Source organism: Ictalurus punctatus, chromosome 13 (assembly GCF_001660625.3).
Source record: "Ictalurus punctatus breed USDA103 chromosome 13, Coco_2.0, whole genome shotgun sequence".
NCBI lineage: Eukaryota > Metazoa > Chordata > Actinopteri > Siluriformes > Ictaluridae > Ictalurus > Ictalurus punctatus.
Window position 1 is genome coordinate 20,392,686 of NC_030428.2, and position 13,760 is coordinate 20,406,445.

At 37.1% G+C, this 13,760-nt stretch overlaps 2 protein-coding genes across 2 annotated transcripts; one reads left to right on the forward strand and one right to left on the reverse strand.

Annotated features, from left to right (window-relative positions):
* The first annotated feature begins 1,342 nt into the window (after nt 1-1,342).
* gch2 (GTP cyclohydrolase 2) lies at nt 1,343-10,031 on the forward strand. The gene is made up of 6 exons (XM_017484358.3): nt 1,343-3,226; nt 5,396-5,505; nt 5,807-5,862; nt 6,618-6,649; nt 6,760-6,844; nt 8,606-10,031. The coding sequence occupies exons 1-6, from the start codon at nt 2,959-2,961 to the stop codon at nt 8,730-8,732; spliced, it is 678 nt and encodes a 225-aa protein (XP_017339847.1). The 5' UTR covers nt 1,343-2,958; the 3' UTR covers nt 8,733-10,031.
* Nucleotides 10,032-10,623: 592 nt separating this feature from the next.
* cript (cysteine-rich PDZ-binding protein) lies at nt 10,624-13,490 on the reverse strand. Its single transcript, NM_001245948.1, is given in 5 exon segments — nt 10,624-10,843; nt 11,480-11,583; nt 11,671-11,725; nt 11,933-11,998; nt 13,453-13,490. Coding segments are annotated over 5 exon segments (306 nt in total). The 5' UTR covers nt 13,469-13,490; the 3' UTR covers nt 10,624-10,778.
* Nucleotides 13,491-13,760: the final 270 nt, after the last annotated feature.

Consider the following 13,760-nt stretch of genomic DNA (forward strand, 5'->3'; position numbering starts at 1 on the left):
AAAGGACTAGTGATGCAATATACTGATGCAATATGCCATGCTGTTTTAGTACAATGGATTGTCTTAACAGAGTGTATAAATGAATAATTACCAAACAAAGATGTATTTTGGGGGTGTGTTTAGGTCAATAGCACACAGAAATAGAAGAGTGGCTGATGCCAGAAATAGCTTGCTAAATAATTTTTTTATCCCAACTCAATTCATACACATCTGCTATAGCCATATATGTTGCACATGCTAAGACATTAGATTTGACAACAACTTCAAGATAAAGATCATGGTTAGCTTTGCAGTTGATGCATTTCAGAGAATGTCAATGCATATATAGTGGGACTACTGAAAGATCGTAGGCTCACTTCAAATGTGATGCATCCACAAAGAGATTAATTCTCAGGTACTGGGCTACTACTTACCTATTTGGAGAAAAGAGCTTTGGCCCTATACTGCAGACAACTCCAATTCAATTCAATTCAATTTTATTTGTATAGCGCTTTTAACAATGGACATTGTCTAAAAGCTGCACTAAGGTCAAGTAACACAAGCAAGGAGACACAACCCTGATCAGAGGCCAGAAGTAAGTCATTTACCACTTTAACCAGTGCTGTCTCTGTGCTATGATGAGGCCTAAATCCTGACCTATACATTTCCTGAATGTTATTCCTATGTAGGTACGAGCATAGCTGCTGTGCTACAACCTTTTCTAAGATCTTGAAGATAAAGGGGAGATTTGATATTGGCTTATAACTGGACAGTTGATGGGGTCATGGTCAAGTTTTTTAACCAGGGGTTTAATACCTGCTAGTTTAAATGATTTATGTACATAGCCAGTGCTAAGGGAAGAACTGATTATTTTTAGAAGGGGTTCGATTACTCCCGGAATAATCTGTTTGAAGAAACATGTAGGTAAGGGATCTAGTATACAACTTGATGATTTTGCTGAAGAGATAAATGAAATTAGTTCAGTCTCTCTAAGGGGAGTGAAACATTCTAATCATTGATCTGATATTGCTATATCATTAGTTATAAGTATTATATAGCCATTCAACAATTCAACTTTTAATGGCCATCTGTAAGGCCATCTTCTAAGGCACCAGTATTACAAGGACCACCATTAAAAAATATATTTTGCAATCAATCCAATTTTGAACTATGTAATGTCCTCAAAAGACAACAGGCAGTGCAGTCATTAGTCACAGAAAACCCATCATATTTCAGATTTGCCTTGAATGGAGAAAATAAGAAACAGAAGATCAGAAGCAGACATGCAAGGAAGAATGATTTGACTTGTTATTGGATGTATTTACTTGCATGAACAGTATTCTTACAGTATACTGTAAAAATCCCATATGACTATTATACTCCTTGTGCTAAAAGATAATCCTATTACACTTTAGACATTTGATAAATCGAATAATTATGAGCAGTGATACAAACTGGTAGATGCACATCATTAAACTGTATATTCTGCAGCCTTACATTTAGACATCTTGAAATGTGTGACTTACAACCCTAATTCTGAAAACGTTGGGACAGTTAATGGTAATAAAAACAAAGAGGAGTGATTTGTAAATGTACTTTGACTTAAGAAAAATGTATTAAGACAAGGTATTTGATGCTTTACCTAATCAACTGCATAGTTTTTTGAAGATTAACATTTATTTTGAAATTGATGCAAGTAACATGTTCCAAAACAGTTGGGATGGGGGCAATTTAGGACTAATAGTGATGTGACAAGTTGAAATAAGAAGGTGATATGAAACAGGTAAGGCAATCGTCTAATCTAACCACAGATGCAAAGTAAGCAAATTATGAAGCACAAAATACCTGAAACCCTTTGGGATGAAGTGGAACACCTACTGAACCCCACTGAAAAAAGCAGCATGCAAAACACTGCCTTGAAGTAAATCCAACAAATTGTTTGTTTGTTTTTCAGTGTAGATTCAACATGAAAGATCTTTAAGTAAGTTGACCAAAAAACCTTTCAGGTCAATGGGGGAAAAAAAGTTAGACCAACTCAAAAAATGCGTATCTGTTTAGCTAAAAAATGAGTTGAACTTACTTAATCTATTTCATTTAAGCCAATTTAAATCAATTCATTCAAATCATCATGAAGTGACTCATGACCAGCCGCTTAAACCACAGGACCAGACCCCCAATGAAGTTTTAATATTTCCCCAACCATTCCTCAAACTCACATGCTCTTCACCTGGCCCTAACCCACCTTGACAAGAATACTGTTCAGAGTTCTGTTCAGAGACTTCAGTTCAGCATTCAGCACAATCATCCTCCAGCAGCTGATTGAAAATCTGGACCTTCTAGCTTTCATCACCTCCCTCTGTAACTGGACCCTAGCCTTCCCGAGTGAGAGTTATTCAAGATAAAACATAGAACTTTTTTTGAGACATGTTGCGGCCATCAAATTCAAAATGAGCTTACTGTACATTTTCCTTAAAAGGGTACATTTCCTCAGTTTAAACATTATGAGATATGTTTTCTATGTTCCATTGTGAATAACATATGGGTTCATGAGAATTGCAACTCAATGCATTCTGGTTTTGTCTTTTTACACAGCGTCCCAACTTTTTTTTTGGAATTGGGGTTGTAGTTTCACAGCTGAACCTGTGAAACAAAGAAGGATCAAAGGTACTTATATACTTATATAATGTATGAGTCTGGAGCACGTGAGGTCTTACAGGAAAAAGAAAAGTCCTTAGTGTAACCTACTATGATCTCAATTAGACGTCCATTCACCAGTCCACTGAGTAGAAACGCATTTTTTCATACGAGTAACAGCGTTGGGCAATAGGTAAGGTGGATAATTAGGGCGGTATAAAAAGGAGCAGAGGCACAGGTGCCTCCTAACGCACGACGCACAGAACTCCTCCGACCACAGCAGGACGCTTCATCATCTACTTCAGTCAACCCCAGTTCAGTGCAGCTCAGTATACGTAACTGTGCATGATGGAGTACCACAACGGCGTGGAAATGAACGGTGTGACAGAGTTGCTGTATCATAACGGCGACAGCTCCGTGCAGCAGATGAAAAGGGGTGAAGCGTCTCGCGTAAAGTTGGAGGAGCGGCGAGCGGCGTCCATGGAGTCAGCCTACTCCAACATCCTGCGCGCTCTCGGAGAGGACACCGAACGTGAGGGACTGCTCAAAACTCCTCTCCGAGCCGCCAAGGCCATGCAGTTCCTCACCAAGGGCTACCACCAAACCATCTACGGTAAGGAAGCAGTTCTGCGCATTATATCACCTGCACTTGGTTACTGTGAGTCCTCAGTATTTCACACTATTATCACATAGCTTTACTTTAAAAAGCTTTACTCTGTTAACTATTGTCCATTTATGTGCTCTACACCATATCTGCGGTTCCAAGAGAAAGTTCAGGGACGTGCAGAGAGTTCATCAGGGGCAAGGGCTCAAATGTCAAAAAAGGCTATATCACCAAAGAGCTGATTTGACTACTGCTTTAACTGCTTTATTAACTTTAATTTCACTACATATTATCACCCTGGAAGACACTGTAAACAGATTGTGTGTGGTCACAATAATGGTATTTTATTTTTTTACATTCATAGAAATAATTACAACAATAAGGAAACTTTAGTGGAGAGATGAGTCCAAAGAATCATAAAAAGTAAATATGTGTGTGTGTGTGTGTGTGTGTGTGTGTGTGTGTGTGTATATATATATATATATATATATATATATATATATATATATATATATATATATATATATAAACCTACAGAACTACAGTATTACCATCAGTTACTGTAAAAGTCATTAAAACTACTCATGTCACAGTTACATTTACATCTGAATAAGGTATACAATCAAGGGTTGTACGGACAAGTTTTTTTAAAATTTATTTATTTTTTATAAATGGCATCCCTTTATCGTATACTTTATGGAGTTACAGACACTTCCCACTTAAATTTTTGTGCCTGTTGTTGGGTCTTACAATATATATAGTCCTACAGAACTACAGTATTACCATCACTTACTGTAAAATTCAGTAAAACTACTCATGTCACAGTTACATTTCCATCTGGCAGCAGCACTTTGATTTCCATAAAACTCTAGCACTGCTTGCTGAACTGGCTTTTTAGTCTCAGTTTGTCATTTTTGCCTTCTAAATTTCATTTTAAAAAGATCAATTGAGATTATAATGATCTTATATCACAATGTTTTTTTCATATCACTTCAGGACACTGTCTGTATGGCACCGTGCCTTTCTGACTATTGTATGTAACATACATATAGGCCTAATATAACAAGGTTTCTTGCATCTCTGGAAATGTAACAAACTTGAGCAGTACTTACCAAAACCTTCCCTCTCAATAAATATGAAAACCAGTGATAAGCATAGCTGTAAAATGCTGTTAGTAGGTTAGTAGAAGAGGTAGTGGGCTCAGCATACCTGTCTACCTGTCGAAGCGAGACGCATCGCGATTGCGTCATGACATCGAGACTAGCTGACTGCAGACTCGAGCTGCACAAATAAATAGGAAAATTCTCAGACTTTCTTGTGATTAAGTTGCTACTGTTTTGGCCATGCTCGCATGTTAATTTGAATTCAAATGCTTTTTACATAATATAACTGTTTATTAATTATTGTTGAGAGGGGCACTTTTACATAATTTAGAAAAAGGGCTTCTGCATGACCCTGTGAAAGATAGGTTACAGTACTACTTTGAGAGTGTATAGGGATCCCAATTCCAATCTTGGAGTGCCAAATGCAGTACAGTTTGAAGATCTTCCTTCTTAACTAGTTCAGTTCATCATTAAATGACTAGGTATAGTAGAGTAATCAAAACTGGGCTGGCACTCCAGAACTGGATATAGGAACCCTGACCTAGAGACAGACTATGCAACAGCAACCTACAACCAATAGATTTTTTTGGTCCGGGATGAAACAAGGAACCATTTAAAGTTCTAGATTTTCCTTAAAAATTCCAGAAGGCTGTTTTGATTTTTATTAGACACATGGGACCAAAAATCTGATGACTCAACTAAAATGTAATTCTGTGTTTGTTTTCTGCCATGTGTGTGGTTTAGACTTATAAATTGTGCAATCATGGATGAGTAAGAACAAAGTGTTCCATCAATTTCACATGACCAGAGGTAGAAAAGGAAACCCTAAGCTCACCCTCCCAGTTCAGTCTTGTATAGGGTTACAACTTGTAGCTTAAAACTGTGTAATGTAACTTACAACTGGCAGTGTTTGCTAAATCTTGAAATTGTCAGGAACACTGAGTGTTTGGATTATCAACTGTATAATCTGCACACAATGCATGCAAGCATGAATAACAAAAAAAATCCTTTTGGTCAAATGCAGCATGGTACACAACTGCCAGTAACTAAACTAATGATTCATTTCTGTTTACAGATGTTCTTAATAATGCCATTTTCGAAGAAGATCATGATGAGATAGTTATAGTGAAAGACATTGACATGTTCTCGCTTTGTGAACATCATCTAGTACCATTCTTTGGCAAGGTAAATTTTATCAAACAAATGTAATCTTGCTTGATATTTAGCTTTTCATTTAGCTATCCAGAGGGTTTATATGTGTGTGTGTGTGTGAGAGAGAGAGAGAGAGAGAGAGAGTAAGAGAGAGTGAGAGAGAGAGAGTGAGAGAGGGAGAGAGAGTGAGAGTGAGAGAGAGACAGTGAGAGAGAGAGAGAGTATTGATGAGAAATCAAGGTTAAAGGTTCATGTTCTGTAAGATAGAAAGCAGACAAAAACAAATTGACCAGACTGGACTGAACACTATTCTCACGTGTTCTCTGATCCTTAGGTCCACATAGGATATTTGCCAAGAAAGAAAGTGGTTGGCCTTAGTAAACTTGCAAGGTGAGTATGCAGTGCATAGCAGTTTGTAAAAGCATGTGGTATCTCATCAGAGTGGCAGTCTAGAGACTGTGGGGACACATTAGTCACAGGCCACCGAGTTCTTCCGTTATTATAGCCCATTGACTTGAGGCTTAGATGCAAATCCTGACAATGCATCCTATTCGATCTGAAAACAAAGAGCCGAACACGCTTCTGGCGCTGAGGAAATCCCCATCAGCCTCAACTCGTCCCTCGAACCAGCCTCTGGAAACCCATGCTATTGTCACTACATTTAGCAAGAAGCCATTCAGTGCTGATTCTGCATTAGTAATGTGGAGCCAGAGTACATCACTAATCAACTGCAGACCTGGGGCTATGGTTCTTCAGTCCTGAGCGTGCACCAGTGGGTTAAATCAAATCACAGTGATAATCATTGATACATTTATGTACAGATAGAGAGACGTGAATGATTGACAGAGCATTTCCTGATGTCTATATTTGATCACTGCAGGACTTGAGTCCAGAGGCTAGATGAGGCCAGACCTGCTTAAAAAAGGATATTGATCAAAAGATTAATGATTACTGCAGGCTACTAATCAGGCTGTAGGCTGGTTTACATGCAACCCATAGAAGTGCAAACTAAAAACGAAAACCCTTTATGTCATCCAAAGCCATGACCATAATTCTTTAAATAAGTGATTTTAGACATAACTGACTGTATTAGGGTGTCAGTTGTGATATATTTAACTTCCTGTCCTAATATTGTCACCCCACAGGATTGTAGAAATCTATAGCCGCAGACTGCAAGGTAATCACAACTGATGAAGTGAATGTTGGTGCATGTTTCATGAATAAATCTTAATATAGATAACATGCTTTCTATACTGAATGTGTTACTTCCTCCAAATTGCCTTCCAGTTCAAGAGCGTCTGACGAAGCAAATTGCCATGGCCATCGCTGAAGCCCTGCAGCCTGCAGGAGTAGCAGTAATAATTGAAGCAGCGTGAGTTCCCTTAGTTTAATCAGTCACACACAGATATATACAATGACTGGCACAAGTATTTAACCACACTGAATTTATCCACATTTTGTAGTATTACAATCTGGAATTGAAATACACTCATTTTGGATTTTTAATCATTTGATTTACACTATACTTCTAACATTTGAAGGTCCAAAACACATTGTTTTCTTGTGGCACAAAGGGTAATTAAACAAAAAATAAGCAGATATTTGTTAGTTGTTGGTTGTGCTTTTACTGAGGGCAATACATGGTAGAACCATTTTTGGCTGCAATTACAAATGCAGATCCTCCAGGATATGTCTCTTTCAGCTTTGCAAGGACATGCTGATATTTTTGCCCATTCTTCTCGGCAAAATTGTTCAAGCTCTGTCATGCCCTGAATGGAGACCATTGGTGAAAAGCAATTCTCAAATCTGATCTAGGTCTAGGTTTTGAATGGGGCCAAACAAATATAATCAGGTTGTTGGTTTTGAACCACTCCAGGGTAACTTTGGCAGTATGTGTATGGTCTACCTCTGCCCCAGTCTCAAGTGTCTTGCAGACTGGAACAGGCTTTGTTCTAGGATTGTTCTGTATTTGGCTCCATCTTAACACAATTCTGACCAGATTTGTAGTCCCTGATGAAAAGCATCCCACAGCTACCACCACCATGCTCCAATGTGGGGATGGTGTTCTAAGAGTGTTGAAGAGTGCCAGGTGTTTACCAAAAACAACACTTTGTGCCAAAGCCAACAATTGGGTTTTGGTTTCATCAGAGCAGAGAACCTTTTTCCACATGTTTGCTGAGCCTTTTATACATTTCGGCAAATTCCAAATGGGATTTAATTTGGCTTTTTTTGTTTAATAGTTTTCTTTTTGATACTCTTCCATAAAGCCCAGCTTTGTGGAGTGTCCAGACTGTGGCTGTCCTGGAACAGCTTCTTCCACCTGAACTGTGGATCTCTCCAGTTACCCTTGACCTTTTGGTAACTTCTCTGAGTAATGGCTTCCTTACTTGGTCACTGACATTGGTGGATGGCCTCCTCTAGACAGTGTCACGGTTGTGCCATATTCTTTCCATTTTTAATAATGGATTTAATGGTGCTCTGCAGGATGTTCATATTTTACAAAAAGGTTGGGGGTTGACCTTGAGTCCAGGACCATGACCTCAGTGCAATGTGGGGGTGGGGCTTATTTTATTCTCACTGTCAGAATGCATCTCCGTACTAATCTATGTGACACAAAGATGTTTGTCAATTCCACACTAATAACAGAACGGTGAAAATCAGTGCTCATAAATGTATAGTTTAATAGTATGGTTTAGTATAGTCTCCCTATTTATCTGTTTTAACTGCCTGCATGATGTGGTGGCATATTAACTGACTTATTTGTTTTAATAATTATAACTTTGTTGTTTGAATTTTAATGTTACTTTGACTGGTATCACTTGGTGTCTGATATAACCATTTAAAGCAATGCAGCCTTATACTGTGAAAAGTAAGTCTATTTTGTGTTCATTTAAAATAATAAAGTAAAAAACGAATTTGTCCTAAACTGGCTGAATAATTGATATACATTATTATAATTCAAATATAGTTTTGTCATTTTCGTGTAACCTTATAGCAATATTGAGCTACATGCATATTATGTGAATATTTCACAGCATTACACCTCTATTAACGCTACTAACACATCACTAGCATACAGTCACAGTCCTACTTTCCCCCTTTTAAACTGTACATATTTCACGTTTCGTTGCAGTCACATGTGCATGGTCATGCGTGGCGTGCAGAAGATTAACAGCCGTACTGTGACCAGTACCATGCTGGGAGTATTCAGAGAGGATCCGAAGACCCGTGAAGAGTTTCTGGCCCTGACCAAGAGCTGAAGGAGCTGTCCCACTGCTCCTTCATAAAAGTCTCATCTCAACATGAAACACCAGCAAAGTGGTTTCACATCTACCTGATCCATAACATTCACTTCTTTTGGCATCCACACAACCTAAATGTGCTTGCTATTAGGGCAACACTTTGCAAGTTACTGAATAATCTATATATTTTTAGCAGAGTATGAGTGTCATTTGGAGTATACTGTATTTTTTTTTACAACTTCAGGACTCTTCTCTTGTTAATATTCATGTACATGGTGCTCCAGCCATCTGCTTGATAAAATGATGTTATACCCTCATAAATCAACCCAGTCATAAATTATAAAATAAGAAATTATTTTTGTTATTATTTACTTAAATTTATTAACATAATCTTGATTTGCAACAAGTTGCTATATACAACTAATTCTAATTATTGCCGCTTGAAAAACAGATAAAGATCTAATTTTGCTTTAGTAGTATTTTAACAAAGTGATTTTACTGACAGTATTTTTTAATATCTAAATGACAAGCATGTCTAATTATTCGACATCTGCTCCTGTTATTATTATGACAAATTTCATGCAATCAGAGATATTTGAGTGGGTCTGATCAATCTTTCTTGTATGAATATTTATTGGATCTGTAAATGTACACAGGTCCACATTCACGTTTTTTTTTTTTTTTACGAGAATAAGTGTCTGATCAGTTGACATGTTTTCTTGTAAAATATAATTGTAAAAAAAAAAACCCAGCTTATGAACACTTAATTGCATTTCCTGAACAGCTGAGGTTTTTTTTTTTTTTTTTGGTAAGCCCACAATTAATTGATCTCGATCTGGTGCCTCTCCCAGAAACACTGGGATTAAGACACATGCGTACACACGCACACACCTCTTGACACCTAGGGATAATTTGAGTAGTCTAGAGAACCCAGGGTAACAGGGGAGAACCTGTGAAACAGAGCTGTGAAATGGCAATGCTTTGAACAGAAATATTTAAAAGATGTGACCTGTCAAACACAGCTGGACTGACAGAAACACTCCAATCATCCAATTTTAATTTTCAACCAAAATTTCCCTTTGGTTGTGCTTGCTTGTTTAATAGCAGGATAATTGAAGGGTATGATAATTTATGATTTGCTCAATGGCATTATGACACTGTAAGCTGTTAGTAGTATTACTAAAACCAAGATCACATTTTGAGGCCCATTAAATTACAAATGCATCATTGAATATCTAACTTTCTATCATAATTTATTCAAAACGAAAAACCCTGTAATATACTCTCAAAACAATAAAATGTATTATTATAACATAACATGCTTTTCATCTGTTACCTTCACGTTTCAAAAACAACTGTACATCTTCATGGCTTACTCAAGCATTTTATTATTGCAAAAACATTTACAGCCATGAAATTATGAGAAGCAGAAAAGATGACAATAATAATAATAATAAAAACAATATTCATGATCAAAATTATTAGGTGCAGTGTACATTAAACAGTTTATATCAACACACAACCTTACACAATTCATGTAGTCGCACAAATGGGAAAAGTAAACTGCCTCTAGCAAAAGATGATCTTTAAATGTCAACATTGGAACCTCAGGTTGAATGTCGGTGAATACCTGGTAATAAAATAGCAGGCACTGGCTACAGTATGATACGTGTGTGTGTATATATATATAAATATATATATATGAGAGAGAGAGAGAGAGAGAGAGAATGAGGTTTGCAATTAAATCCACGTCTAAATGATGTCTGTTCAGAAAACAGGGGTAAAACAGTTATTTAGTCCTTTTCATTTAGGAAAGGCATCTAATTTTATCCAAACAGTGCAAGTTGCTATATTGCTTTAAAGTAATCTATTGAGGAAAAAACATCAACAACATATATCCAGCTTTGGTACAGTCATATAAAACTGCACTACTGGGCTGAACAATAACACAAACACCACCAGAAACTGATAGGCCACTAAATCAACTGTCTGGTATAAAGAGGAGTTTTTCTACACAACCCTCTCTAAACTCTCTGAAAGATTTGATATATCCAAATGTGTCAGTCACACTGAGGTCTGTTTGTAGTTCTTGGTGTCCAGAACCTTCTTGCCACACATAGCACAGATCCCTAGCAAAACAGAAAACGGGAAAAATATTCAGGGTGTAAAATGTTAAAAACCTACTATTAAAGCAGGTTATGTAATCAGTTATGTCAAATACCACTTAAACATTAATGTCCCCATGAAGTGCCTTGAAACGTGCAGCGTTATTCGATGTGTTGACTCAATTTCCACTGAAACAGGAAGTCCAGGCGGGACATACTGAGTGGCTCCTCCCTTTTTTAAAGAGCCAATAGTGTTTAGCTTATCTCACAGCCCGGGCATAGCCGTACATTACAGTTGGACATACCATACATAAATAATGTTGCGGACGGGACACATCAGATTCTTGAGAGCATTTGATTGGACAGAAAATCTGACAAGAAGCTGAAGTGCAGAATGATGTCATCAAAATTGTTGCTCCGTATTGGTGGTAGAGTGAGACGGTAAATTTTGAATGCATATATCTTCTAATCTAAATGTGAATTTTTGTCACTGTTTTGGAGCACACTAGCTTATAGATAACCTTGAGGCTAAAATTCATACTAAAAGCCACAAAACTTCCAGTTTGATTTCATGGGGCCTTAAATGATCAAAAACCTCTGCCTTTTTTATGTATGTATGTATGTATGTATGTATGTATGTATGTATGTATGTAAGTTTACCTTTCTTGTAAGCACATCCCTGACAGTAGTGTGACCCAAACTGGTGGACAGAGCTTTTGCATATTCTGCACGTGGAAAACCCTGACTTCCCATAGGGGTCGAACCTAATACAGACACAGGAGTGTGAATATTGCACGCATTGAAAAATGATTTGCATATGCAAAATGAGGTTCATTTCAGAATAAACATACCTGGCCTTTTTTGAGGTCAACATTTTATTTTCGTTGATCTTCCGTCCGCCACTCTCTGTAAAACACATTACACACATTATGGCATTTCGTAGACATAAGCTTTGATTTCAGATGATCTTCAGAATCTGTCTTTTGCTAGGAATCTGCTGGGATATGGTCAAAACATGCACCCTTAGGCTCAGCATGAGTCTTGGTGCCTAGATATGTGTAGTGTTGACACAATGACTACAGATAATATCCAACAACAGATAAAGTTCATAACCTGTTGTATTTCTTGCACCATCTTTCCAGGTATCAGGAGTGATAACTCGACCAAGTTTCTTCTCACCTAGAGGAAGAACATTCAATTACTACAGAGAACATGAAATGATAACTTTATAATACAACACACAAGCACAACAAGATGGATAAACAACACCTTAAGGCTCCAAATAGTGTGTTTAAAGCACCCTTATTCTCATTCCTCACAATAGCATATGATAAAGTGAAATATAGTACCCTAAAAAATATAAACTATAAGTGCATACATAAAATACAGGCATAAGAATGCCTGTATTGTATGCAGGGGGGCAAATACATTTTCACACAGGCCCACTTAGTATTCTATTGGACTTTTTTGCTTAAATAAATAACATTATCCTTTAAAAACTGTATTACGTGTTTACTCAGGCAATCTTTGCTTTATCTTAGATTTTGTTTTAAGTTCTGAAACAATTTAGTATGAGATATACAGAAAAACAAAAGAAATCAGGCAAATACTTTTTCACAGCATGTAATTGTTGAAACTAATACTACAGCATAGAGACATCCTATACAATTAATGTGCATCCACCTTTGTGGCATCAGTTTTGGGAACCCTGCTGGAAAAAACATCCAAACCTAATACTGTAGAAACCCTCAAAATTTGTAATGGTTTAAATGGGAATGGTAATGGTTTAAATGGATACTGTAATGTCCCATTGGGTCTCTACTGGTAATTTGTTGCCTTCTATTGATGGCATGTTATGTCTAGTGTACATCATTAAGGGCCAATAATGTTAATGGTTAGCCAATGGTTTGTAATGGTATTTGTAGTGGAAACCATTAGAATGTCTGTGATGGTTTCTATTTCTTTCCCCCAGCAGGGAAGGCTCATGTGTAGGTGTGACAGTCAGGTGTAGAAACCTACTGTTGTTCATGTAGTGTATGTGAGCAGTGGTCTTCATATGGCAGCAGAACAACAGACTAACGTATAATAGCAATGTGGCACAACATGGCCTACTGTATATGTGAAGATGCAAGTTTGGTGTTACATTTGATAAACTGTACAGCTTACTTAGCTAAACAGCTGTAATGCTAGCAAGCTAGCTACATTAACAAAAGGTGTAAAGTTATTTTAAAGCGAGCCATATCAGTTTAGGAAAAGTATAACAGTCCTCATGACCCTAGGCACGTGAACAATCTCGAGTAAACAGATTTGTTTAGGTGATGAGAGGAGAAAGACTAACCGAAAAATAAGTTAAGATACGATAATCGAATAAATTTAAGCTACTTCTTGTTATTCTGAGTAATTTAGCTCGCTTTTCCAAATCGCAGTCATGTTACCTAAGACTCAAATAAAAAAAAAATAAACTAACGGAGACATCAACACTGTCCAGCTAACAGGACCTCACACCAACCTTAACTAGACAGCCACCTACAGCTAAAACACACTCAGAAACAACTAATATTAAGACATGTTACCCAAACTTATTTACATTGTGGAATTCAATACTAAAGAGAGAGAGAGAGAGAGATACGTACATTTCTCACAAACCATTGTGCAAAGCTGTAAAACAAAGCCGAAGGCCTTAAAAAAAAAGAAAATAAAGAAACAAGACCGTGAAAACACAGACTATGGACTGAAGCTGAAGACGACACAACACACTCTCAGCTTTTAAAATAAAAGTCCTAACTGCGCGCAAACACTACAAATCAACAAAATTAAACAGAATTCATTATGTACCTCTTTCAAAACAAGCTGGATTACAAGTGGAGATATATATATCTGATTAAAAATGTTAGTTTGAAAACTGGAATAAAGTTGGTGTGACGTTTGACGTTCGATATTC

What these genes read in the sequence shown, in the direction of transcription:
- gch2 (XM_017484358.3), top strand. Translation starts at nt 2,959, where the DNA reads ATGATGGAGTACCACAACGGCGTGGAAATGAACGGTGTGACAGAGTTG. An exon ending in GGCCTTAGTAAACTTGCAAG is followed by an intron (nt 5,863 to 6,617) that starts GTGAGTATGCAG and finishes GTCACCCCACAG; the next exon opens with GATTGTAGAAATCTATAGCC. An exon ending in CTATAGCCGCAGACTGCAAG is followed by an intron (nt 6,650 to 6,759) that starts GTAATCACAACT and finishes ATTGCCTTCCAG; the next exon opens with TTCAAGAGCGTCTGACGAAG.